We start from the raw sequence: 26,910 nt of genomic DNA, 5'->3' as shown, positions 1-26,910 counted from the left end.
AGTGGATTTCAAAAACTCATTTTCGTGCTGCTTTCCTATTAAATTGGACCTTTTGTTCCATGCCGGGCAGCGGCAAGCAGTGGGGGCAGCCATGAAATAGGATGAGTTTGGCACCATAACTCACCTATCGCGGGCCAGGGTTTAGGTAGGCTTGGGTTTTTTGAGGGGTGGCCTCCACTACACTTGATTCTTTCTTCAAAGTGTCCAAATGTGGGAGTAAGTAGTAAATATACAGGGGGAACGTGAGCCTGTGGGAGGGGTAAACGGCTGTCCGCCCGTGTGCACCTTTGATTACTGGTCTAAGGGGCTTTCTCAGACCCTTGCTGGCAAGAAAGAAGCGGGTTGTCATGTCAACACTCATGGCTTCTTTACATGTATTTACTGCAGCATTTTACTGGATTTTAGTGCTTTATTTCGGGAGCAAATGACTAAGGTGGTGTGGGGCCAAGAAGATTCCTGGTGGGCAGGCCACGTGCTCCAAAGCACAGCCTGGGCTTCTTACCTTCCCTTGTCCTCTTGGCCAGAAGTGGAAAGCCAGGCCACTCTTGGCTTTCTCTGTGGACAGGGACATGCAGGCTGTACTTACAGAACAGCGAGCAAGCTAGTCTTGCTAATGGATCAGGGGATGAGAGTCAAGGGGCACTGTGTCTTCTCTGGAGAGGCAGGTAGGGGCCCAATTACAGCGTCACGATGCAAAACGAGTAGCTCCCAGAATTGTTTGGACTGGAGGCTTGTTCTGTTTGGCCTTACACTGTTTGGCCTGCACCATATTTTAAATATAATTAGCTGTTGATTGTTTCAAAAAAAATTAGGAAATTTCACATTTAAAACATTGGGACATTTAGCTTGATGTAGAAACTCAGAACGTCTTGTTCCTACATCTCGATGACTGATTCTGAGGAGCAGCTCCCTCCTCCCATAAAGCGGCAAGTAGTGGCTGTTTTCCTGCAGTCCTGGCTGTTCCTTGGTGATCCCTGGCACTGGGGCTACGTGCCACCTGCCATTCATCATCCCATCCCAGCTCAGTTTCCTCTGGTACGTTATTCGCATGGCCCCTTAGTTGATTTCATTAGGCTAGTTGTAAAAGGCCTTCTATTCCATAGAAAAATGTTTGGGTTTTGTCCCGGGGCACTTGGAACTGTTGGATGGTGTTGAAGCCCAGAGAGATTAGCTCAGGTTAGGTTTTAGAGAAGATGCTGGTTCCTTACCTCCCCTACACCGAGCTTACGATCCATCGTGCACCTGAGCGCCAGGTGTGATTTGGAGACAGCAGGCAAACGGATGGGAGGGACTTGTCCAGGCAAATGGCAGGGGTCACAGAGAGAAGAGAGATTCTGGAAGCACTTCAGAGGCAGAACTATGAAGCCTGGGGACCAGCTGGACGGCCTGGCATGTGGAGGAAAGAAAAGGGAAGAGGCTTCAGCTACTGGGCAGATGACAAGACTGCTGATGGGGAGAAGGAAATCTGTGTATGATGTGTCTGGATTAAGGGTACGGAAGACATGGGCTTTGCCCAGATACAGACATCTGAAAAGTTGGGCTATAGCACATTATGAATTCGTTTCCTACCAAGACGTGTTTCTTTGTTCAGTTAGCATTTTGTTTATAAATCAATGTGTGTAATAGCTAGCTACAGATGATAGGAGTGAACCCGCTCCTAGACAGCAGGTGCTTTCAGAATAGGAAATCTCTGTCTCATTCCCTGCCATATTCCTAGTGCTTAAATGATACCCAATGCATTACGTGCAATTATGAAATATTTGCTGGATCAATCAATCAATCAATTGCAGATCAACAATTAGGTATAATTTAAAGTACCCTTGTTTTGAACTGAGTTGGTATAAATTCTTGCTTGTTTAAACTTTTGCCTTTATTTATCTCTGTTGTGTACTATCCCCTCCATTGTAGCCCCCGACACCTACCCACGCCATGCACATGTTTAAGTGGGCATTAGACAGATGTAGTAATGTGTGTCATTTTAGATGATAACAAAGACTTCTCTGCCTTTAGTCCTAAAATGATCCCTACTTTCCACTTTGACCCATTTGTTATTTTTAAGCACCATTAAGTAAACACTAAATATTTTAAAAGCAAGTGTATGCAAAGGGTGCTTTATGGAGACCCACCTGTAGTTTTTCCCTGGGGAACAAATAACTGAGTGGATTGTCTTCCTTGAATTGTCTTGCATAGTCGTGATCAGAATGCTTAAGAGTCCAGGGTTTCTCATTCATTTCCAGCTCCTGCCAAAATTTTGAGGGGGTTGGTTGGGGAAGTTTCAGTGGCTGAGATCTTGAGAAAATTTTACAAGTAATTATGCAAGTTTAATTATTATATAAGTAATAAGTAAATACATTCTTATTGTAAACACAATAAAGATGTATATAATATAAAAAGCAAAGACCTTATTTCAACTCTGTCTCTTTAAGTCCTTTCCTGTCGACCAAAGTCATCAGATCTAATATTTATAGGCATCCTTTAAATTTTTTTTCTATACACGTAACGGCATAAATCTATATCTATAAAGACCATATTCTTTGTTTTTGTTTTGTTTTTGTTTTGGTTTTGGTTTTTGGTTTTTGTCATAAATTGAATCATGTAGTATATGTTGCTAAATGAATTTTTATGATGTTGCAGAACAGTGCACCTTGGGGAAATCAGCATGTTGATGTGTGTGTCGACCTATTTTTTCTTTTTATTTGCAGCCTGGTACTCTGTTACACGTGTACCTCTGTTTATTTAAATGTTCCTTAATTCATGGACATTTAGCCAGTTTCCAATTTTTCACTGCTATATATAATGCCAGAGTGAACGCTTTTTGCCCTTGTCTCTTTTTGAAAACATGTAAGTGTTTCTCTAGAAAACATCCCTTGAATTAAAATGACTGGTGTAAGATACGCACATTTAAAATTCTGCTGGATATTTCAAACCTGTTCCTCAAAAAAACTGTACCAAGTTACTCTTTGGCTGGTGGGATATAAGATTAACTCTTTCCCCACTCTCTTGCCTGAACTAGATTTTTTTTTTTTAATTATTACATTTTTGTGGATGAGAAAATGCAATCTCAGGGTTGCTTTAAATGGCATCGCTGATTCCCAAGAAGTAGGGCTTTGCTGCCTATTTCCCCTTGTGTCTAAGTGTCGCTCTGCCCTCCCATTTCAGATGCTCACTACCTCACCTGCAGGATCCAGGAATGTGCTGAGACTACTCGGAGTGGGCCTTTTGCCCGCTCCATCGACATCAGTTCCCTGGTCGTCCAGGATGAATATATCTTCATTCAGGTGAGTCCAGATGTGCAGTCAACAGTAGAGGGAGGGTGAGTGGGTGAAGTCAACTGCTTACTAGGAAAAAGAGGGAGGCTTTCCAGAAGCTGTGAAGATGTGGACACAGGGATGCTGTCCCTTCTTTGCTTTGGGTACCCAATCCCCCGGGGAGATCACAGACTTCTGGTGAAAGATGAAGGTGTTATGGGTCCTTATCATTTACAGGGGACTTTAGTGTCCCACTGAATCCTTCAGTTGGATTGTCATTTTATTACATGAAAGGGGTCTTAAAATGACTAAGACTTGGGCTGGGGTTTGAGATCACTTAGAATCAGATCTCATTAGAGATGAATCATTAGAGATAAGTAATTTATCAAAGCCAAATTCTATTTCTGTTCAAAGTGACTTATCTAACTTGGGAATGAGAATCTCCAAGAAATTAAGCATCTCTAGGATTTTCTTTCTGTGAAAATCTAAGTTTCACTAAATCTTTCCCTCTCTTTCCAGTGCTGACTCTCCCCTCAAATGTCCAAGCCCCAAATCCTTCACTCCAAGACCTCTGTGACTCTTAGAGGAAACTAGGTGGGACTCAGGTTTTTAGGCAGGCAAGGGAAGCCTTGTTGTTGGTTTTGAGTTTCACTAGGAGATGCAAAATAGATCAAAAATGAGGAAAGACAAAAGAAGAAATTCCGCCATTCCACCGAGTGATAGACTTTGTGTTTGTGTGTGTGTGTGTGTGTGTGTGTGTGTGTGCTACTAAGTCAAATCTCACCTACATTTGAGGACAGCCTTGATCTTCCACCCTCTGCCTTTCTACCCTTCTACTGTCAGCTGTTTTCTCTAGGAACCTTGACCTTGGGAGTCTCCCCGTTTGCTCAGAGCTGAGCACTTGAATGGCTTTCTCTTCCTCACTTTTGGTTGTTTCATTCAAATCAGCCCCATCTCCTCTATGAGGTGTTCTGTAACCTTCCGAGCATGGCTCCCTTCCTCTGAACTTTTGCAGCTCTTATCAGCTACCATTCCTCTAGCACGTAGGCTATTAAGAATTGTTACTTAAATCTTAGTGGATTTGTCTCTGTCTTTACAAGTTGCATTTTACACTAAGGATGGGGACAACATTCTGTACACACATTTTACCCCTGATCCTTGGCCCTAACAGTATGCCTTTGCACAGCAAGCGTGCTCAGTGACTACTTGTTCTGTTGATAGGTTATGGATATAGCAGTTACTTCTTTTTGCAAATTAGCTCCATGGAATTTTGAGGTCTAGTAAAATATAGGAAAAGTAGTCACTCAAAAACCAGCTGGAAAGAGGGAGTGAAAGAGAGGTCTTTGTGCTTGCAAAATCACTGTTTGTTTAAAAGCCAGAATTTCAGGAATTTTTTTCTAAATCTTGGCAGGTCATTCTCATATTCATAGATATTTACTGAACACATAGATGCAAAATATTCAATCCTAGGCACTACTCTTGGAGTCTCCCAGCTTTCTGCCCTGGGCCTGCTTTTCTTCCCACTCACTTCCTGGAAGATGCCATGGTTTCCAGCACCTTCTCTGTGCTCTGATGACTCTCAAGTCAATGTTCTGTGACCTCTACCAGGCACCGCAGATCTCCATATCTAACAGCCATCTCAACATCTCAGTTTAGATGTTCCACAGGTCAAATATAATTGACATGTCCCCCTTGAACATGACACATGGGTGGCACTGCCCTCTACCAGGTCACTCAAGGTAGAAATGTGGAAGTCAGTCTGTGTCACCAAATTAAATGAATCCACAGCCTTTGCTAATATCACCCTTAGTTATTTCTCAAGTGTTTCCTTTCATTCCATTTCCATTATGGTCCCAGTTTAAGGCTTTATTACTGTTTTCTCTCTATTTAATTTTTTTAAGGTTGAAGCCCAGGGATGATTTATGAATTTACCAATCGAATTGCTCTTTCCTTAATGCTAATACTGCATAAAATGATGAACGTGGCAGAACCGTTTCTGGGAAGCATGGCATAGAATTTCAAATGTCTGTGGTTTTTTTTCTTCATTTTTCCTTGTATTGCATAAAGCTTTCTGTAACTCCGCAAGCACATATCCAGATTTTTTTCTGAGTGTTCTGAAATAGTTCTTTTTTAAAAAAATAATTATTATTGTGTTAGAAACCAATAGAAAATTTTTTCTTTAGTCAGCATCAAATTTTATTTTGTTTGAAAGAGATATGAGTTCCCATTAAATAAAGTTCTGTTGGTTCCCTACTATGTTGTAGACCCCCTGTTTTAGGTGCTGGGGCTAAGATATTGAACACAATAAAACCCCTGCTTTTGTGGGAGACAGGAAACGCTAATGAGAGACAGGAAAAATATGTAGATGATACATACATACATAAATCCATAGATGTGAAAGGCTGTGAAGGGTAGTGGTTAATGACATGTAGTCTGTAGCCTGACGGCCAGCATTTATTCTGATCTTGGCTTGAGCACTTTGTGTGTGTCCTGGGTGACTTTGGGGGTTGGCTTCGATTGATATGACAGATATGTCTGAGATCTGACAGTGTATGCTTAGTATTTTTTTTTAATTGAAGTACAGTCATTTACAACGTGTCAGTTTCTGGTGTACAGCACAATGTCCCAGTCATGCATATGTGTGTGTGTGTGTATGTATATGTATATATATATATATTTGTTTTCATTTTTTTCATTAAAGGTTATCATAAGATATTGAAATAGTTCCCTGTGCTATACAGAAGAATCTTGGCTTTTTTTTTTAATCTATTTTTATATAGCGGCTAACATTTGCAAATCATAAGCTCCCGAATTCATCCCTTCTCACCTCCTTTTCCCTGGTAACCTTAAGATTGTTTTTAGTTATAATTGCTTCTTTTATAAAAAGAAAAAAAAAACCTCATTATATGGTCTGTTTTCCTTGCTTTCCTGCCTATGTGTTTCTTTGATGATTTTGAATATTTGTTCTAACTAAGCTTTATGACTAAAACTTTATATGACATGGCCAATCTGTTTTTGGATAATATCTATTGATTTCCTCTTGTGAGCAATTTTAAAATTAATGTATTTCCATACATTCCTGTTTCCTCCCCTCTGTGTTTAATTTCTCCACTGTCCAGTTTTGGTTGGTTACGTTATCTTTTAGTATTTGCCTTCCTATCTTAAAATATAATTCTGTTAGTTTAAATATTTTATCAAGCACTGCTGAAGACAGGTAGGAAGAAAGTAGCCTGTGTGTTTATGACCTTGCACTCTCTTCCTTCCACCCAGCCCCGGTTTTGTTATTTAAATCATTTGGAGCATTTATATTCTGCTCAAACCATCACTCCTGCATTTCTTTTGATTTTAGTTTTCTACGTAAATGTATTCAGTAGCTCACCACCAGTCCTCTCACTATCGTGTTCTCATTTATGTCTTGGTCATCTGAAATTTGTCCTTCAGTAATGTCTTCAAGAAAGGTGAATTCTTGAATGCTGAAAATATGTTTGTTTCTCCCATTTATGTTTTAATATCATCTTTTAGGGTATAAAATTTATGTATCATCTGCTTTCCATAAGAACTCTGCTTCATTAACTTGTTGAATGTTACTATGTCCAGCTAGTCTGAAATTTTCCCCTTTTTGGTGCCTTAATTTTTTTTTGTCTTTGATATATAAAGTATCGTGTATATATATAGATATATTATGTATATCTATATATATACACACACATACACACGTATGAATACCGTTTACTTTATTAGTGTCTGTTTTGTGGTTGGTCATACTACGTTGATTCTTTCCCCTGGAATATGTCTCATTCAGTTGGTTCAATTTCTCCTTCTTTTTTCATTTCTCAAAAGTCTCTGTGATGTGTATTTTGAAATATATATTTTATTTATTTTATATGTTAGTTCTATTGTTTTGTCCCCCTTCCTCCAGGACACTTAGGGTGTGTACAGTAGACAAGAATGGGGAGCCATCATTTTCTCCTTCTAATATGTTTTAACTCCCTGAGCAAAATGAGATTCTAAAAAACAATCTTATCCTCACTATCCTTGATGAATAGTTAGCAGTGTTCAGGCTCCTCTTTGCCATTTTTGATGTTATTATTTTTAACTTCTTTTGTGAGTTTTGCTATCATATATATATGTGTAATATATTATATTATCTCTTTTGTTGTCTCAACATATCTCCCCTGAGTTCTTGTATTTCTGTTTTGGTCTCTTCTCTTACAGAAGTCATTTCACCATATAGGTTATTTTTAATCACAGCGGTATAGTCACAATTTTTATTTGCTTCATGGAAGCATTTTTTGTTTCATGTTTGCTATTTGTTTTTTCTGCCATTTCTCTATTTTATTTTGCTGTGTTATTTTATAACTCTTGTGCTGTTTTCTTCTGTCTTTATATTTTTCACCATTACTTATTTCTTAATGACATGGGGTCTTCCCTGTGAATTGTCTGAGGAGGTTCATCTTGGGGATAGGTCAGGGCTCTCTTTCAGCTTAACGAGAGCTGTCCTCGGTTTCACGGTGAGGTTTCATATAACTACAACTTGTTCGTCTGTCAGTGGGTTCTCAGAATGTAGAACCACCTGGGCGGTTCTCTATCCAACCATGCCTCTCCAGCTGCTCCTTGTTACCCACCAGTTCCAGGAATACTCCCACTGCCAATTCCTGGGACGTATTCCCTTGATTCCAAGTAACAGGTTGTCAGTTGTGCTTCTTAGGAAGTGTCATCTTTGGAGAACTCTATTTGTCTGGCGTGATCTAAGATTTGTATCTGTAGGCATTCTCACCCTGGTGCTGTCTGCTCCCTCTTTGTCCTTTACTGCCTTTGGCTTCCTTTCCACCTGTTTTGTGTTTCAGGGTTATATTTTCATTAAATAGAGAGTTTGCGTTTTTCTTTCATGTTTCCCTTCTGCTCCAGGGTGATTTATGAAAGGAAAAGGGGGAGGCACTGTTATGACTTGGCTATTTAAAACCATTTATAAACCCTTACCATGTATTTTCTGAAATGTTGCAATAGTTTGCTAACTGATGTTCTTGCGCCTAGATCCACACACCTCCAAACCATTCACAACCCTACTTCCAAAGTAATTTATTTAAAATAAAAATCAATATCCTTGCCTTCACAGACTGCTCATTGCTTATAGGTTAAAATCCAATTTCCTTAATGTTGCCTACACCCTCTTCTACAGTCTGGCACCTACCTAGTACATCGGCCTCATGTGAATTCCTTGCCTACAACTGTCCCCCACATGCCTTCCTTTTTATATTTTAGTCTTCAATAAAAATAAACTATTTGAGGCTGCATGCACATACCATGGCAATTCTGCACCATGTCATTTCTGCCTAATATGCCTTTTTTGTTGTGTGTATGTATTTTTTCTTTGTTTGTTTTTTTCCGGCTTGGACTGGTCCTTAACAGACAAACTCATTCTTTAACTCATTCAACTTAGGCAGTGCCTCCTATAGGAAGTCTTCCCTGATATCCTCAATCAGTCAGGATTAGACCAAGCTCCTTTGCTGATTACTTCTCCATGTGGGTTATGCTTCCCGAGCCAGGTCTGGAAACTTTAAGAGGAGCGAGAATGTGTCCTATTCATCATTGCTTTCCCTGCACTTAGCATAATGACTGGTACTCAATAAATGTTTGTTGAACTGAACTGAACTGTGCAGATAAGGCATCGTCCTCATTCTCAGGGAGTGTAGTTAGTTATCTTTGTAAAGCAAGGGAGTTTTGTTTTTCCAGCTAACAATATAAGACAACTTAGGGTAATTGGCAATTGCTCACTGCATAAAAATGGCCACGTGTAGAATGTCTCTGCATTTTTATAGAACTGCTGTCCAGGAATTATCCATTATGTTATCCGGTGCCCTTTTTATATTCATTCATTTAAATATATTAAAATACATTCAGCCCAGCGGGAAACACAGACAACGCAACAATTATAATGGAGCGTGATGAGAGCTGTATTAGCGGGAAGCGCACGTCGCTCTTGGAGTGAGAAGGAAGGATTCTTCGCCCGGTCCTGGGAGGATGGTCAGTTCAAGCTTCCCAGCAGCAGGACCATGGGTGCCGGCTTGACAGGTGAAGGAGAAAGAGCATCCTGGGCAGAGGGGGTTCTGCGTAAAGAGAAGGGAGTGAGAGAACGTAGCGTATCAGGACCAACTAAGGACAGCTGCAGTTGTGGGAGGGCATGAAGGGGCAGGAAAATAAATGAGAAAATTGTCCTGGAGAGGTAAACCTTTTCTATTTCCTTTAATTAAATATTGGTAATTTTGTGTTTCCCTCTTAAGAATTGCTAAAAACTCTCAGAACTAATTTTTTGTGTCAATTTTAGCGGATGCTCTGCATTAAGCTTTATGATAGTCTTCCTTTCTCCTAGACCACTGATCAGTTTTAATTACTTGGCATCTTTCTCTTTTTTTATATGTTTGCTTTTTTATTGCTTTTTTGAAAAAAAATTATTGGAAGCCATCTCAGATACATTTCTGAAATCAGTGTGGGTCTTTAATTTTTCTTGGAGGGTATGAGTTTCAGAAATTGAAGGGGGAATCAGGAAGGGCTTCATGGAAAAGGTAAGAAATGTGCACTGCCGTGATTAATATCTACCTCGGAAGCAAGGAAAAGGCAAGAATTTCTCATTCTGTTCGTAGAAATAAAGCTGCCTCAGAAGACTTTCTGTCAGAGCGGAAAACCCTCAGACTAACAGTAACTGCTTCAAAGTTTAAAACCACAGATTTGTTTCTGAGCAAGATATCAGGGCATCGAGGTGGGTTATGTTCTTCCCACCCTGGCTTGAAGTTGGCCAAAGAATGATCTGGGGACAAGTAACACATCAAGGTTTAGGTCCAGCCCAGCCTTCACGGGTAACTTCTCCGAGTGTCCCTCAGGCAGAGCTGGACGCTGCAGATAATGGAAGAGCCTTGTCGTCCTTCCATAGTTTGATTTTTAAAGGGGAGACCTGTAGAGGCGGACTGTTCACTTTTATGCCGACCCTTTGAGCAGCTAAGCAACGGCAAGATGTGCATGAAGGGTATTAGTGGGTTTGTTTTTTCATAATTTTATGGGACTCACCACCTTAGTTTTCTAATTTTTTAAAATATTGTTATCTTATATTTTGTTTTAGTGCCACCAGAGATAGAACGCTGGGGATGGGAGGGGAAGGATAAGCCCGCACAGAAAAGGAGACCAGTCTGTCCCCTTACTCTCTCCTATCCTCGTGTGCCGGGTGTGTTTCTCGGCGGTTTCTACCTTGGCTCTGAGGGACTCTGGGTCAGATGCTACTCAGAATGGAAGAGGGTATCCGGGAGGGTGGGCTCCAGGACTCCTGGCCCTCCTCACATGTGTGACTCTGCTTTTGTTTGCTCTGTGTATCAGGCTTCTTAATACCTTTTATTTGACAAAAGGAATCTGCTGTTAAATGTTTGAAAACCACTGGCATTTCTGTAGCACTGCTGACAGCATAGGCCAAGGTCAGGACTTTTTGTGTGTGGACAACTGAACCCCTAGGAATTCGGGCGGCATCCAGGCCCCTATCCTCTCTCTGCCTATTTATAAATGAGATGATTGTATTTAAGGCATAATGATTTACCCACTAGTGAGTCATTATATACAAACGTACATGCATTAGATAGTGCGAGTTTAAATAACCCCAAACCTAGCCAACCTCTTCATAATGCACTTCCCATGATACTCATTTTGCATAAAATATTCACCGCCTCCCACCCACCCCCTGTAGGAAAGCGTCCCATGCCCAGTCATAATTTCCTTTTTCTAGACATACTGCTACTGTTTTTGATCTGCCGTCTTGTGTAGTAGAAGGGCCCGTGTACTTACGCACACAGCTCCTACAGTCTAGAGAGACCCCAAAGATTCTGTATCACCTTGTTTTGTTTTGTTTTAATTCACAAAGAGGTAAAGGCAGCCATCTTGGTGGTTTTGCTTCGAGAGCCTGGTGTTTGATCTCCTGCTCTCGGGGAAGCTGAGCTGGGGACGTACAGAAAGCTGTGAAGTTTGCTAATCTGTCAGTGCCTTTTCTGTGCAGGGGGGCCCAGGGTCTGGGGTTCTGTAGTGAAATCAAAAGGAGTTAATCCTTCCCTGAAGAGCCCTTGTTTTAATGGGAAGGTGTCTGCCTGCAATGTGTCTGTTCAACATGGATAAAGGAGAAATCGACTTTCCTCTGTAGGGGCAGGGGAGAGGGAGATACGTTGGCCTTGGTGTTCTGAGCCGAGATGGTTGGAAATCCTGTGCTTTCTCCTTGCAGGGCGGCTCTTCTAGTGATTACCCTGGAGAAGCGGTAGTTCAGTGGTGGCAGGGGTAGAACCCCTTCAGTGGTACGATTCCTACCCTGGCTTTTAGGGAGTGTGATGAAGAAACAGGAACAGGACCCTAGTAAGTCATCACAAGAGAGCCATGCGTCTTTACTGAGCTACCATGAAGCCCTGTCCTGTCCTCTCTGCTGGCCCAGGAGGTGGCCTTCAGTGTGATACAGATTCAGGCATTCATTGAATAAAGTTTCATTGTGCGTGTGAGTGAATTAAACAAACAAACAAAAAATAGGTATGATACTGACATATCTTGAAATATCTGAACTGTAAGAGAAAAAACAGATACATAATTAAGATGCAAATAAAGTACTCTAGAGTGGTGGACAAAGCAGAAAATTCAAGGGAGGGAACGCCATCCCAACCCTGCCACATCCTTCTCCAGATACACAAGGAGACCAGTAACAGTGCAGACCCAGCTACTCCCTAAGGCCACGCTCCCGGTGATGCTGTGTAGAGAAGCACCCCCACCCCCCGCCCCATAGCAGGGAATTCTCAGGATGGAGCAAAGGCTTACACGAGAGTGGTTCTCAGACAATCCCAGGATTGCAGTGAAGCCAGTGGGTAGTTTGGATACAGCTTGCTGTTAGTATTTAAGAGTTTTGTGTATAAACAAACAAACAAACAGCACCCTTGCACTATGTTTGTGTGTGTGTCAGGAGCTGTTCTAGAAGGATTAGCAGTTATCAAGCACCACTGGCCGATGAACAGACATTTGGTGACCCACTAGAAATACGCCAGGGGCAGCGGAGCATGCTAGAGATAGAAGACGTTGTCCCTGCTCTCAGGTAGTTCATGATTCAAGCAGCTAGAGGTCTGATGTGGGAAAAGATCCCTGAACTCAAAGGCCTGGGTTGTAGTCAGGAGTCTGCCCCCTACTGGCCAGGGCACGCTGGGCAAGTCACTTGGATTCCCAGAGCAATCATTTGCTGACCTCTGTAAAATGGAATCATGTTCCTTGCTCTGCCTGAATTGGAAGGTTGTTGTGAGGATCAAGGGAGATAATAATGACTCTGAAATGCTTTGAAAACTGCAGAGCCCTCTAAATGCAAGAATCAAGAGACTAATCCACCTGCAAAAATCAGCCTCGCTCTATTTTGCGTATGCACGTTCTCTTTTAAGGGTTTTGATAAGCCTATTGCATAAAAGATTCCTAGTCTTTCCTCCAGACTCATTCATTAATTATTCATGGATTCAACTCATGTATTGACTTAAGTGCAGGATAAAATTGTCCCACATACCTTCCATGATGTTGTTATCACAGAAACCAAAGTCTAATGAGATATATATCTGTATATATGTAACTGTAGATATTCGGGGGTTTAATTACCTTTCAAGAATCTTGAGTGCCTCCTTGGAGCATCTTGGTTCCCAGATCACCTGGGTTTTGATACTTTAAGAGCCTGCTTTATGTGCCAACATGAGATGTAGGGAAGCCTCTATGGTGTGACTACTGTGATCCCTAATAAATTGTTATCTTTCTGAAAGAAAAAAGAAAAAAAGCCCTGAGGCAGAAATTAATAGAGTGTAATTATTCAAAGAAAAACTATTTGGCAATATTTTAAATGATGTTAATTTGGCCTTAATGGGAGAGATTTTTGAATGTTAAATAAATAGCAATTTCATCATTAGGGATACATTTGCAACACAGGAATTTAAACGAAAATGAAAGAGTTGCAGAGACAATCTTCAAAAGAAATCTAATAAAGACGTCTTCAGGTGAGTATTCTTGAAGCACTTTTCCGAATCTCAAGTCAGCTGTTTTCAGCAGGCAGCACTAATGGAAGTCCTATAGCTAGCATGTAGCTGGGATGTTTCACTGTACACATAATGATTTTAGTGGCTGGGTGTAAAAGTCATTGCTAGTATTTGAAATACTTCCACGAATAGACATAAAATAGTGATCGGATTTTGCAGTAATAGTATTTAGTTGACCTTTGTGTTAAACTTCTCTTATGTCCCATTCCCCATGCTTCTGGCTCATGTTTGCTTAGCAAGCAGCTATGCACAGAGGTGGCCGGATAGCACCTGGCCTCCACTGCTCCGTGGGCCTCTTGCTTTTTGTTCTGGGACTGATTTCTCCCTAGGCAGGGGGCTCATGAGAGACCCCTCAGCCGTCCCGCTGCAGACGTCTAGACCTGAAGTGCAAGGTGTCTAGATCTCTGGGGACGATGTGTGCCGTAGGAGTCAGGAGCCATTGGATAAGTACTCCTCTCTTCCTGGGTCAGGAGGGCAATTCTGAGCCTCATTCACTGTGAGTCTTCATGCGTAGTCTGTGAGTCCCCAGGAGAGCTGAACCCCAGCTGCTCAGAGTAATAACCGGTTCAGTAATGCAGCCTGAGGTGGCTTTCCTTCCCTCTGGGCTTCCTGCTTGCCGGTCCCACCACTCCCGTTCCCCAGGGACATTTCTTCAAGACAAACAAAACCCAAACCACCCCTCCAAAAAAGTTAACTACCTGCACAAAAGCCCTTATCTCAGGCTGTGCTTTTAGGGGGAACCCAACTCAAAACAACTTCGATTTGCTCTTCGAGTCCCTACTGTGTGTCCAGGATTGCAGGTGGGGTGAACGCTGCGAGACAAGTGAAAGAATCATCCTCATCCCTATGTAAAACTCCCCAGTCTGAACATCCATTCCCGTCCCTTCTCACTTCTCAGAGACCTGGCTTTGTTGACTATCCTCCTTTCTCCTCCATCTTTAGCTTACTCATCCCTATTTCTGACTCTCCATCAGTGTTTTAATATTTTAAATTATCCACCATCCTTAAATTAAAACAAAATAAAACCAGGAAACTTTCTTTGAACCCCATACTCCTCTCTGCAAACGACTCATCTCTCATTCCCAACCAAAATTTCTTGAGTGCCGTCTACATTCACTCTCCCATTTTCCCATTTCATTCTCTCTTTAACCCACTGGAGACTGATTTTTGCCTCTGCCACTTGGTTGAAGTTACCTTTGTCAAGTTCATCAAAGATGTCTTTGAATGACATCCAGAGAACACCCCTCAGTAATTGACTTAGTGGACGTGTCTGCAGCCTTGGAAACTCCTGACTGCTCCTTCTTTCTTGAAGCACCTTCTCGTTCCTGCTGCTTTGATAATGTGAGGTCTAGCTTCTCCCCGATCCCTTCAGCCTCATCTTTCTGTCCTGCACAGGTGCCTGTACCTCTGCTTCTGCCCACTTTCTAAGGATGAGCTTTTCTCAGACCCCTCGCTAGATCCTTTTCTCCGTTCACTTCTGACCCTCCATCTGACCAGTCTCGCCCGTCCATTCCTGCAGCACAGTGTCAGTTACCAGCCAGCGGCTGCTGATCCCCCGTGTCTCCTGCTGAGACGGGGAGGCTCCAGGGAGGGGCTCCTTATTTACAGGATGCTCATCAATTCTTTCGCCAGAGCAATCTCATCACTCTGTTTCAAAGCTTTGCTGTGCCTGACTCTAATAAATGATTCAGATTTGCTTCTTCCCAAGAGATCTGCTGAGACTCCGTGGAGGTTACAGTACTGTTCCTTACTAGGCCAAAAGCACAAGGAATGTTTTCCCTTCATCTCAAAGAATTATTCTGTAATTAGCTGCATATTAATAACATAAGTATCTGCCTTTTTGGTAGTACATGGATGGGAGATGTCTGGTTTAGGGGTGTCAAATCTTGTTTTTCATTTTCTGTACCACCTCTGAGTCATTGGTAATGAGGGCGTAGAAGATCGTGTTGTGGTGGTACAGTAGGAAAGACTGCTTTTCTTAATTAGTGGTGTCCCCGCGGGTGTGAGAGGGAGGGTGGTGGCACGTCTGCTCTGCAGTGCACTTTGCAGGAGGAGTGGCACTCACGGTGTTTCAGGATCCAGGAGCCTCATGTAGTTAGGCTGTGCGTTCTGGTCTGGAAGGTGGGGAAGCTATCCATCCAGGGACCACAGATGTTTCTATATTCAGCTCAAAGGCTTTCAGATCTCTTCCACTACTGGGAAGTCTGTGAGTTCTTATTTCCAAAGCAGGGATTCTTCTGAATATTCTTGACACCTAGACACAGCACTAATTTTTACCCACTAATCAGCAGATTGAAAGAACTGTTGTCTTTGTTGGAAAAGGGACTCACATTTCTTTAGTGCCAAATTTGTATCTGGTGTGTATGCATTTTATTTCATTCTACTTTATCTTCTCAGGATCTCAATGTGGCTCATGTCATCATCTTTATTTTGCAAATGAGGAAACTGAATTTCAGAGCATTTAAAGAATCACTTTGTGTCATATAGCTCAGTAAATGGAAGAGGCAGGAGAATCTAACCTCAGGGAGGCCTGGGCTCATAAAGGATGGCAAAAGAGGACCATTTCTGATTTCATTTTCCCAGTCTGAAGCTCTTCACCTTAGAACAGCCAGTGTATCCGGAAACTTTTCCGGTTGACTGTGAAAGTGAAACAGGCAGATGTGGTCCCTGTCTTGGTAGATACTCTGGGCAGGACAGCCTCACCTCACTCCTTGTTCAGTGGACGGTGTGTCAGGATATGTTTCAATTTTGTTTCAGATCAGAAACTTTCTGCATCATTAACCAAAGAAGGGCTTAATGGAATTCAGTACAATGTAATCATGCCCACACCTCTGAGAGCTGTCCCTCAGATGCACTTAGAGGATTATTCAGACACTCATCACTGGGATGCCAAGGCAGGTGGTGAGTGACAGCCTGGTTAATCATCATTACCACCCCAGCCAAGCTCTTCTCGACACTTCCCCACGTGCCTTGCCCCTACCTCATCACGCACGGTCTGATTTCCGTGATGAATTTCGGGACAAGGCTTCTCCTGTGTCACGTTCCAGAGTGCAGAGGAGCTGTTGAATCATGACCCAGTCTGGCCTCCCCATCATCCTTCCCTTCTAAGCCCCAGCAAGTCTCCAACACCACTCTGCTAAGCCCAGCCCCCAGAAGGATCCCTTTCCTGGACCCATCTCCTATTAAAGATAATTATATTGTAAAAACAACAGTGCTGATAACGCAGGCAGTGGGGTGTTGACTGAGAAGCGGACTGTTAGGCCCAGTTCTCTCCCGATTACCGCTCTAACTAGAATATGCATCTATTTCAGAGTTTTAGCTTTTTAAATTTTTAGTCACTCTGCATTTAATTCCATGGCTCCTAATGGGGCAAGAAAACATTGTGGACTTCTGCACGAAGCCTCTAAGACTCAGAACCTGAAAGCTCTCACGGTCAGCCAGAGTATAAGATCTTCTGGGAGTTTGATTGTGGCAGAGCAATGGCTAATCAAACAACTTGATTTGACTGAACACCTACTATGTACTCTGGGCTGTCTGAGACAAGAGTGTCGATTGATTGACTCATTCATTCATGAACAATCATTTATTGAGCATTTAATGCGCTCCTATTACTCTTCTAAATGGAAGGACACGATGGTGGACGAGACTGACGAGGTGGTGGTCCTCACTCTTCGTTCGGTTTAGATGAAGAGGTGGGACTGCATGGCCAACAGTCTCCATGACATGCTCGGAAGCACTTAAGAAAGTGTTAGATTCCTTCCCAGAGTGAAGGGGAGCCATGAGGTGTGAGATGATCAGGGGCACTTTCCTGGAGAAGGTAGGGCTCAAGCCAGTCCTCAAAGAAGGGAACTGACGTAAGGAGTCCAACTTTAGGACCAGTCAGCACTCCAAAGAGACCCTGTCACGGCAGGAGAGAGGAGACAGTGTCCATGGCATGGGGTGGGCCGGTGGAGGAGGGTGGCGCAGTGTTCCTGGGTTTAAGTCTGGTCTCACCATGACTCACTCTGTGACCCTTGGACCATTACCTTTCCTCCCTGGAGCTCAGTTTCCTCATCACAAAATGAAAGGATGGCATCCAGATAGAGCATTTAAGGGGGAGGGTATAGCTCAGTGGTAGAGTGTGCCTAGCATGCACAAGGTCCTGGGTGCAATCCCCTGTGGCTCAATTAAAAAGATAAATAAGCCTAATTATCCCCCCCCCCAAAAAAAACCCATCACCACCACCAACAACAAAAAACAAATAGAGCATTTAAACCTTTTGTTGGTAATGCTGTTCTTAACCGTGGGGACCACTTTTCGAAAATCATTCCAGGAATTCCAGTGTATAGAACAGATACAGGAGGAATGGCTCTAGTTTAAGGGGGTGAGGGGCTGTGTTGGCTCCCTGACCCACCCAGCCTCTTCTTCACCCCTTAATGGAAACTCCCAAGGAGTCGCTGTCGAATTCTAGAATGCCGTAGAATCCAGTTTGGAAGGCAGTGAGCTGTATGACTCCAGAAATCCCTTTCTAGAGCTAAAATTCCACAAGTCTGCTCCCTCTACACAGGATGATCTATTTAATCAGACACAGAGAGGGAACCGTCATTGGGAAGTATTTCCCAACTCATGTTTCCACTGTCAGAATCAAAAAAAAAAAAAAAAAGATATTTGGAATGTAGGTAATTTCTCAAGAGAGTTGCTGAATCATCCTTCTTTCCTTTCACATACATCTACTGAGGGCTCAAAATGGAGATAAGGCAATAGATCAGAAATTCAAGACCAAGAAAAACTTAACGTTCCTGGAATGGGAGGGGTCATAGTCAGTGAGAGAGACGCAACACAGAGCACAGCAGTAAGAAGAAACACACTTGCAACCTGTGATAAGCCTGTGCAGAAATCAACATAAGTGTAAGAGCCGATACTAAATAACAGCAAGGCGGGGCTTCATTCATTCATTTATTCCAGCAGTCCTTCAGCAGATTCTTCTAGAGTTTCTACTACCCACAGAGCACGTGGCTCCACTTGGAAGATTTCATCATGAACCCAACCCAAACCTTAGTCTTCTCATGGGAACTTATGGTGTAGATGGATTCTCGTCTCTGATAGTTATTAGGAGGCAGAAATAAAATAGAATAAAAGCATCAATTAAGAGAAAATCATGTGCATATGTGTATATGTGTGTGTATAAAATATACTCAGATTTTGCTTAGGGGGCTGGGCCATGTGAAGTGTTGTCATGACAGGTGGATCCGGGCACCCTCTTCCTTCCCCCTTCCTAAACTGGGAGTCAGAAGGTCTGAACAGAAATCAATTCGTTCAATTTATTTTTAACTTCTTTCTCCTTAGCCAGGATTGATTTTTGTCTTTGTGATCAATGGCAGAGAGAATAGCTCCATGGCCCGAGCAGCTATTCCAGCGTGTGGTCTGGACGGTCACATGTCTATCGAACAGAACTTTAGAGGCTGATTTTGAAAGTAATAGAATGAAGATGTTTAAAAGGGTGGGCCTGATTACCCATGCCTTCCTGGTGAAAAATGCCTGCAGGCGGGGGCTGCTGTATGCTGGATCGCCCCAAGAGAACCTCAGGGTGGGTAAGGCAGCGGGACTCCAGGTCTGTCCCCCGTGGGTGGAGCCTCGGAGGGTGAAGCCGGGAAGGAGGCAGGCTTGGGGGTTAGTTTATTGTTTGACAACCTGACTCTCTACCTCCCTTCCTTTTAAGCTCTTTCTTTTTCTTCTTCCTCCTATTTCATCCTTACTACGACATCAACTGCTATGAGATTCGGAACTGCAAGCAAAACATCTGTTGCAGGAAAAAAGGGGGGGGGGGGAATTGATTGGTTCTCTGTGTGTGTGTGTTTCTTGGGCTTTAAAACTGTCTGATTCTTTCATCTCCATTCTCTCCCCTTCCTTCCTTGTTTTCTTCTAATCCAGTTTGTGTGTAATGGGGCCATGAAATTAGACATGTCCGCCTTCTCCCTCTAGCCTGGTAACCTCTCGGGACCAGGTAAGATTGCTTCCACTTTCTTCTCTGAAGCCTGTTTTCAGCAGAGGTGCGCACCTTGTGCACTAGTGCGCGGTGGTGATCCCACTGAGCGCAGTTAGGGCGGAGAGCGGGCCACAGCCAGAGCCTTATGTCTGGCTCTCCAGAGAGAACGCCGCCATTCCACTGCCCGCCCTGGGTGGCAACTACTTCCAGATTGCAGTGTGCAGACATTGTCCGCGTGCTCTTCACAAGACTGTGTTTATTATTTCATTGCACTGGGTAATTGCTTCTTAAGTGTTCTTTGTGCGTGTGGGAGGGAAGGCGTAGAAGTACTGACTTCCTTACTTCTTCGGATACTTCATCTGAGATGAGTCCTTATGAAGTGGATTGAACATCCTTCTTCTGTGCAAGCAACACTATAGTTCTCAGCATTTTCTTAGTTAAGATTTGTCCTTGGTCTTCCTCCACAATTTTTACCTCTTTGGCTCGTTTTCTTTCTTACTGAATAATCTGTAGTCCCTGGAGAATCAATTATATATGATAGTGTCTGCTAACACTTAGTGAGAGACTTGTATGAGCTAAGCGCTTTATTAATATATTTAATTGTTATGACATCCCATGAGATGAGTCCTTGCTGACTTCCATTTCACAGAAGAGTCACAGAGAGGTTAAGACATTTTCCCAAGATCACACAGCCAGTAGAGCGGAGCAGAGACTTGACCTGGGCAGTCAGCACCAGAACTTGCCTTCTCAACCACTGTCCTTGTCCTGTTCTCTAAGTGAGAGTCACAACCTAAGCTTTCTTACTTGTCTGAGGGAAATTGGGTCAAGTTCTTGTGGAAGGGGCAGTGAGTGGGAGTGGAAAGCTTAACACAAAGCAGGTGCATAAAACATGCTTGCATAGTCATTGAATGACCACAGAACAACTGGCAGCACAGAATCTTAGGAGACAGGCATTGAAGAAGACCTACACGGGCAGAAAACCGGGAACCAGGATATGAAGGGAGGAGGAATTCAGACATGTGACATTTTTGAGTCCCTACTTTGCATCAGGCAGGTGTTGGGCTCATGTCATGAAGGTGCTTGTCTGTTTCAAGATGAAACTGAGGTATGGGAGCAGTTAAGTGCTTTTTCCAAAGAGCTGTAATTGCCAATAGGGTTGTGGGAGCAGTTAGGATCCATGTCTGGGCTTCTGCTCTGATGTTCTTTGTTATTATTCACATTGAAGAACTAAGTAAGTAACCCCAAAAAGGTGCAGGAAGATCAAATCCCTGGTAACCCAGCTATAACTCTTGGGAATTTTCTTGAAGCAAAACCACATTCCTGATGTGAACCACCTCTGTACAGATAAACAAACAAAATTTTAGTGAGATTATTGAGCAGTGTAGGATAGACCTTTTTATTGAAAATGCCGAGCGAAAATGAAGCAGAGTCTTTCTGCCAGATACTGCACAGGAAAAACACTTAATAAATCCTGGACATGCCTGGTATTTCTCACCCTTTCCCCAAAGCACCTCTTCCGGAACCAACTACCAGTGACCTCCTCTCTTGGGTCTCCTGTCCTGCAACCTCTCCAGCTCTGCTGGTGACCTTTTTCTCCGTTCAAGGTCCATCCCCACCTTTCCTCTCCATGTCTCCCTTTGGTGTGTAGAACAGTCCAGCCATGATCTGGTTTCTCTAGTCTCCCGACCTCAAATCCTTCATCCCGTTCAGCAAACAGAATGTCCTTCGGTGTGAGACTCTGTTCTCCTCCTAAGGCAGTGGGACTGTAAATAACACCTGTTTAGATATGACATCTTATTGGGGGGATGGGGTGTGCGCACATATGGGCATCCCCATACGTTCACGCATGTCACAGGTTGGGGGTGATACAGAGGACTATTATGCGTACATCTCTGGAGTTAGGCAAATGTGAGTTTGAACTCCAGCCCAGCCATATGCTAGCTGTGTCACTCTGCCATCTCCATGTCTCAGCCCTGTCATCTGTAAGATGAGACGGCATGAGTGTGGGCCCCGCCGTGCCAGCACTGATGCTATTCCCATTCATGAAGTATCGTGAGAGCAGGTTGAGGAAACTATTGGGGTTCTGGGGTGGGGTTTCTCCATTTTGGAGTACTTAGGCTTTGCCCTGCTCAGAGCTCCACTGCACTGTCACCCCCTTTACATTGTCATTTGCACATCTTATGTGTTAGGCTTGTTTTCACAAAGAAATGGTGAACTCCACGAGGTCACAGCCCCTGACCCCTGTGATACCTGAAGCAGCCAGGACACAAAAGGGCTGAAACAAGTAGTTGCTGATGGATGGATAAATGTAACTCATGGTGGGATCGGGACCAGTATCCACTATGAGATGTCTAAATGTGATTAGTGTTTAAGGAATGATGTGAATTTGGCTAGACCTTTAATTAATATGTGGATTCAGCAGTGGGCGGGGAAGAACATCTTGTTAGCTGCTTCTTTGTTCCCACAGGAAAGCACTGCTCTCTGATGGCTCCTGGTTTTCCATGCTGTGGTCTTGCCAACCACTCAAAGGAGTATTTGATGTACAATCACGACCCACTTGTAAAAATCCATGCAATTACCCCCGCTTTGTTTTATTTTTTCTGATCTTGACTTAGTGAATACAGACTGAAGCAGCGTGGCAACATGAAAGGAGCCTGGGTTGAGAGTCAGAAGTTCTGAGGTTGGCTTTGAGCCTTACGTGTGAGTAACAAGGTGACCTAATGTAGCCTGTCTGGGCCTCAGACTCCTGAATTCTGACATCAGGGTGTTATTGGTTCTCCCTTGCATGGTTGTGCTCTGACCAGATGAGAGTCAGTCCAGTCATGGAAACCAATGGCACAGAGTGGAGTGCTCTACAAATACTAGAGATGACAGGGGTGCCGGGTACCGAGAGACAGTTGAGTGGGAACAGGACACATTATCTGCCCTCAAAGACAGTACAGTGTAAGAGACCATGGATGTACCCACTTCCCAGTAATTCAGGACAGCAGTGGGTAAGTCCAACAAGGGAGCCACAAACAAAGAGCCCTGAGAATCAGAGGAAGAGAAGCTGAATTCCAGCTGGGAAATTGGGGGAGGATTCATTAAGGAGATAGCTTTTGATGTCAGCCAGTGTGAAATTCGCCAATGCTGGCATTTTCTGGGGACCTGAGTCAGAATGACTCCCTCCAGGTAACTGGTCCTAAACGAGGAAATACTCTGCAGCAGACACTTGGGACTCATTCAGGGTTGCACAGGGGAGTGGGCATTTTCAAAATTTAAAGACCCAAGTTCAAATCCAGGCTCTGCCACTTTGGAGCTGAGTAACCTCATGCATGTCAATCAGCTTATCAGTAAAGTGGGGCTGCATAGTATCTCCTCTACAAGGTCATCGTGCATGAGAGCAGGCAGTGCGTGCAGAGTGATGGGCGTAGAGCTCGGCTCTCCAATGGTGATGCTTCTGTGCTGGTAGAGGACGCTCCAAGAAGTAGCAGCTGGCATTTTACAAATATTCATGGCTCCCTTGGGGAGGTGGCAGTGTTTTCTGAGAAACAACTTGACAGATGGTTTACATCCATCCACTACTCTCCCCAAATTCATTCATGAGGCATGCAAATCCCGTGTTGGCGAGTCTTGCTGTTACATCTTGCAGCCCCTATATCTTCCAAGTCTGTCTGGAAATCCCAGGTCCCAAAGAATCACCCCTACTTCTCTAGGAAATTAATGTTTTTTGTTTGCCTTGCCCTTTTAGGATCTTAAATATCTTGAATATATCAATACAATTAATCATTTTCTAAGCAGCGACATGCACCTGCCATTCATCCCATGTGGCTGAAGACACTTCTGTTCTCTAGCTCTGCCCGTCCATTTCTTGCCCCTCTTCTCATATTCCCTAGTGCCTCTAACCTTGCGGTCTGTAGAGTGCCTCTAACCCACAGACTACCTACAGCTATAGCTTTGATGGCAAATTTCAGTGCTCCACACAATCAATATAGTGGACATATCTGGATTGTCAGCTTGATTTCTGTCCTATGGCTGCCATAAAAGACATAGACTGAGTGGTTTATAAAAAACAGAAGTTTAAGTGGGGAGTGGTAGAGTACATGCCGAGCATACATGAGGTCCTGGGTTCAATCCCCAGGACCTCTATTAAAATAAATAAGTAGATAAATAAACCTATTTAACCCCCCCAAAAAAATTTAAAAAATAATAAATAAATAACAAGTTTATTTCTCACAGGTCTGGAGGCTGATAAGTCCAAGATTAAGGCACTGGCAAATTTTGTGTCTGGCGAGGACGGTTCATAGACGGCCACCTTGTCGCTGTGTCCTCCAGAGTAGAAGGAAGGAGAGAGCTCTCTGGAGTCTCTTTCGTAAGAGCAGTAGTCTCTTCATGAGGGCTCCACCCTCATGATCTAATCATCTCTCAACGCCCCCCCCCCCACCTCCAAATGCCATCACACTGGGGATTAGATTTCAACATATGAATTCTGGAGGGACCCAGATGTTCAATCTATAGCAATCTGTCAGTGAAAATACTGCTAAAATCTTTGGGTTCCTGGTACATACACAGGTCAGTCATAGCATCCTAACCATTATATGTGTAGAACACTTTACAGTTACAGGAGAGCATTTTATAATCTTATCTCATTTACTTCTCTGTAAGATAAGGGTAATTGTTATTTGTTCCTTTTTTTTAACAGAAAAATAACCTTGAAACTCCAAGAGACTAGTTACCATGCCTAAAATTACATGTCTGATACACAACTGAGCTGAAACTCAAATCATAAATGTTAGAGATCCTGGGACCTTTTAACCTTCTTCCCTCTTCTCCTTTCCCACCGTTTTGATTTTATTTTCTGAAATTCTGGGCTATGGTAGAAAAGACAGAGGCCAGTGTCTGGCATGGGATGATTTCAGTCAGTTAATTGACCTCATACTGTCTACCTGTGTAAAGGAAATACGCTATGTGATACCTCAAAGAGAAAATGTTATATAAATGTAGGAAGAACATATAAGCTAGACTCCTTGTAGTATCTTTTCTAGCCCCTTCTCAGTCCATCTTGTATGATATTAAACTCACAGTGCAAAAAGAACAGGCCATTTTTGGGAGACGAAGGGGGAAGATCTTTTTATAGTAAGTTATAACATTTGTCTTTAGGGTTTCCATTTCCATGGGTAGTATTTCCTTCTTTTTTTTCTTTTTTGGTAAAGATCTGGCATACTGATCTAGAACACTCAAAGTAGGTTTTAGCTTTTTATCTATTATTATCTTAACTGGGAGTATTCAGATGTTCCAAAATTTTGTACTCTAGGATGGCAATTTTTAAATCCATATCTGTTCTTTTTTTTATTTCTGCATGTATTATCTTTGCCTTCTCATCTCCCAATAAAATTAGAAGAGGAAAACAATGAACTTCCATTTTGAATGGTCGGGTAGGCATCCCAAGATCCTCTTCCCCTCCTTTGAAATCATAAAAACTGGAACACGAAGATAAAACTTGTGGCCGTTCAAGGTCAAATCTCTGGCACAAAACACGCTGGCTTTGCCGTCTCCAAGTGTGTTCTTCTCTACAAAGCCATCCTTGCTGAGGGCAACAGGCCTCTATTCCTCATCAGCTCTGATCAGGTAGCCCATGTGGCTACCCCCATTCTTCCCGAAGCCTCCAGTTTGTATGTACACACTGTCACCCTGACTGGTAGCCCGTAAGCCCTCCAGATATTAGAGTGAGTGGACGTCTGTGCCTCTAGTTCAGCAGGGACAGGTAGTATGCTCTGAGTACTTAGCATGTGCCTGAACCTTCAGGGCTTAAGCTCTTTACATGATGTAGTGGGCTTCGTCCTCATGATAATGCATCAGTAGGTAGCATTAATACCTCCATTTGCTGGAAGAAGAAATTAGGAAGGTTAAATTACCTGTCCAAGGTCACCAAACCAGCAAATGGTAGAAGCAGGATTCAAACACAGGTCTAGGATCCCAACCAATGTGCTATGATGCTTAAAAATCAGAAGAAGAGTTTTCTTTGAAAATATATAATTGGGAACAGATCAAGATTGATCCCTTTATTATATTAAAAAAAAGAGAGACAGTCTCAGAGTGTCAGGTCTACTGATTCTTCTAGTGCTGTGTGTGGTCTAGACACATGGTTTTTGTCCCATGCTTTTCTTACTCACCACCTTTCCTCTACCTTACTGGAATTTCCAATAGGCAGTGAAGACTCCAAGAAGTTTCTTGGCAGAGCTGGTGAAGGTGGCAGTGGATTTGTCGGTATTTTTGGCCAGTAGTGTGCTGGCAACCTCTACACATCTTCCCTCCAGCACCTCCCCTCCACTCAACAGCCCCCCACCCCCGACAAAGAGAGAGCACGATACTGGCTTCACATCAGCTGTCTTATCCCAAATCTGTTCTTGGTGAAGCTATTTGGGGGCTATCTTAGGGCCCCAATAAAACATTTTGTGGGCAAGCCTGTTTCAGAGGAGGTTCAGCCTCAGTGGGAGTGCTGTATTAGGCATTAGACCCACTCTTCCTAGAAACAGGCAGATAAAACTGCATATTACATTAGTATCACAGAGCCTCCAGGACATAAAATGAGCCAACACCGGTTTGACAAACACTGAATTCGACATCAGCCAGTCTAGCAGAGGAGATAGCTTGCTGATAGGTGTCTTGTTCTTCCAAAGGTTGACACAGAGTATTCAGACACAGAGTATAGGACCTTACTTAGCAGAGCACGCTCGGAAAATGCGCTTAGGAGGACAGAGGAGACGTAACCTGCTGTGGAAGCCCCTGGGGCCATCCTGACACTTAAAGCCACATCCTGACAAGCCCTCTGGCTGTTTATTGACTCTTATGGTCTGGTAGTCAGAAGCCTGGTTCCTTGTTCTTGAAGAAAAAAAAAATGTGATCTTTGAAGAAATTATGTAGGTGGAGAGGAAGAGAAAGGCCTAACAATGTCAAGACTTATTTCAAATAAACTGAATAGAATTAATGAGCAAAGAAATTGGGAAAGTTAATTGTGCATCATAACAACTCAGCTGTTCCCTTTCGGTTTTGTTTTTTTTTTAAAGAGAAGAAGCCTTTTTAACACAAAGGCTGTGTGAGAAGTAACTAACGGATACCTATGTAGGTGGTCATGTCTCTTGGCTTAGACAGTTTATTCACCTTTTATTGGACCCAGCAAGGTCCTCTAGCTGGAGAAGCTTCTAAATGCCACTTCCTCTGAAGGCAGCAGCTCCTGTGCAAGCTGAATGTATTTCCGTTATAGTCTGTCTTATTCGCACATTCCAAAAGCAGCACCATTCACTCCTGTGCAACAATAGAGCACTGATTTCCCAGGGCTGGGAAACTGACATGAACCCCCACAGAGAAAGATCTGCCCTGTCGGTGGGCATCTTATCTGGGAAATTGGGAGCTGAGTGACCTGGGGTCCATTCCCGTCCACGGAGAGGTGTGGAAGCTTCACGCAGTCTGAAGGACTAGCATAAGCCTTGCAGCCAGATAAACTTGGGTCCAGTTTCCAGCTCCGCCATTGACTTGCTGTGTGTCTCGGTGTGCTAACTTCTCTGTCCCTCAAATCCTCACCCGACCAGAAAACAGAAAGCTGGTGCACACAGAGGAAGATAATTAATACTCAAAAAAAATGTTATTA

General features: G+C 43.2%; 1 protein-coding gene across 1 annotated transcript in view; it reads left to right on the top strand.

Moving 5' to 3' along the window:
• SORCS3 (sortilin related VPS10 domain containing receptor 3) overlaps positions 1 to 26,910 on the top strand; it is a 565,587-nt gene that overhangs the window by 424,417 nt on the left and 114,260 nt on the right. Inside the window, exon 7 of the mRNA XM_074373664.1 lies at positions 3,160 to 3,278. Coding sequence (XP_074229765.1) covers positions 3,160 to 3,278 — 119 coding nt within the window. The remainder of the gene's footprint in view (positions 1 to 3,159; positions 3,279 to 26,910) is intronic.

The sequence above is a fragment of the Camelus bactrianus genome, chromosome 11 (genome assembly GCF_048773025.1).
Source record: "Camelus bactrianus isolate YW-2024 breed Bactrian camel chromosome 11, ASM4877302v1, whole genome shotgun sequence".
Lineage (NCBI taxonomy): Eukaryota > Metazoa > Chordata > Mammalia > Artiodactyla > Camelidae > Camelus > Camelus bactrianus.
Note: the sequence above shows the minus strand (reverse complement) of the source record. Positions and strands in the feature narration are given on the sequence as shown.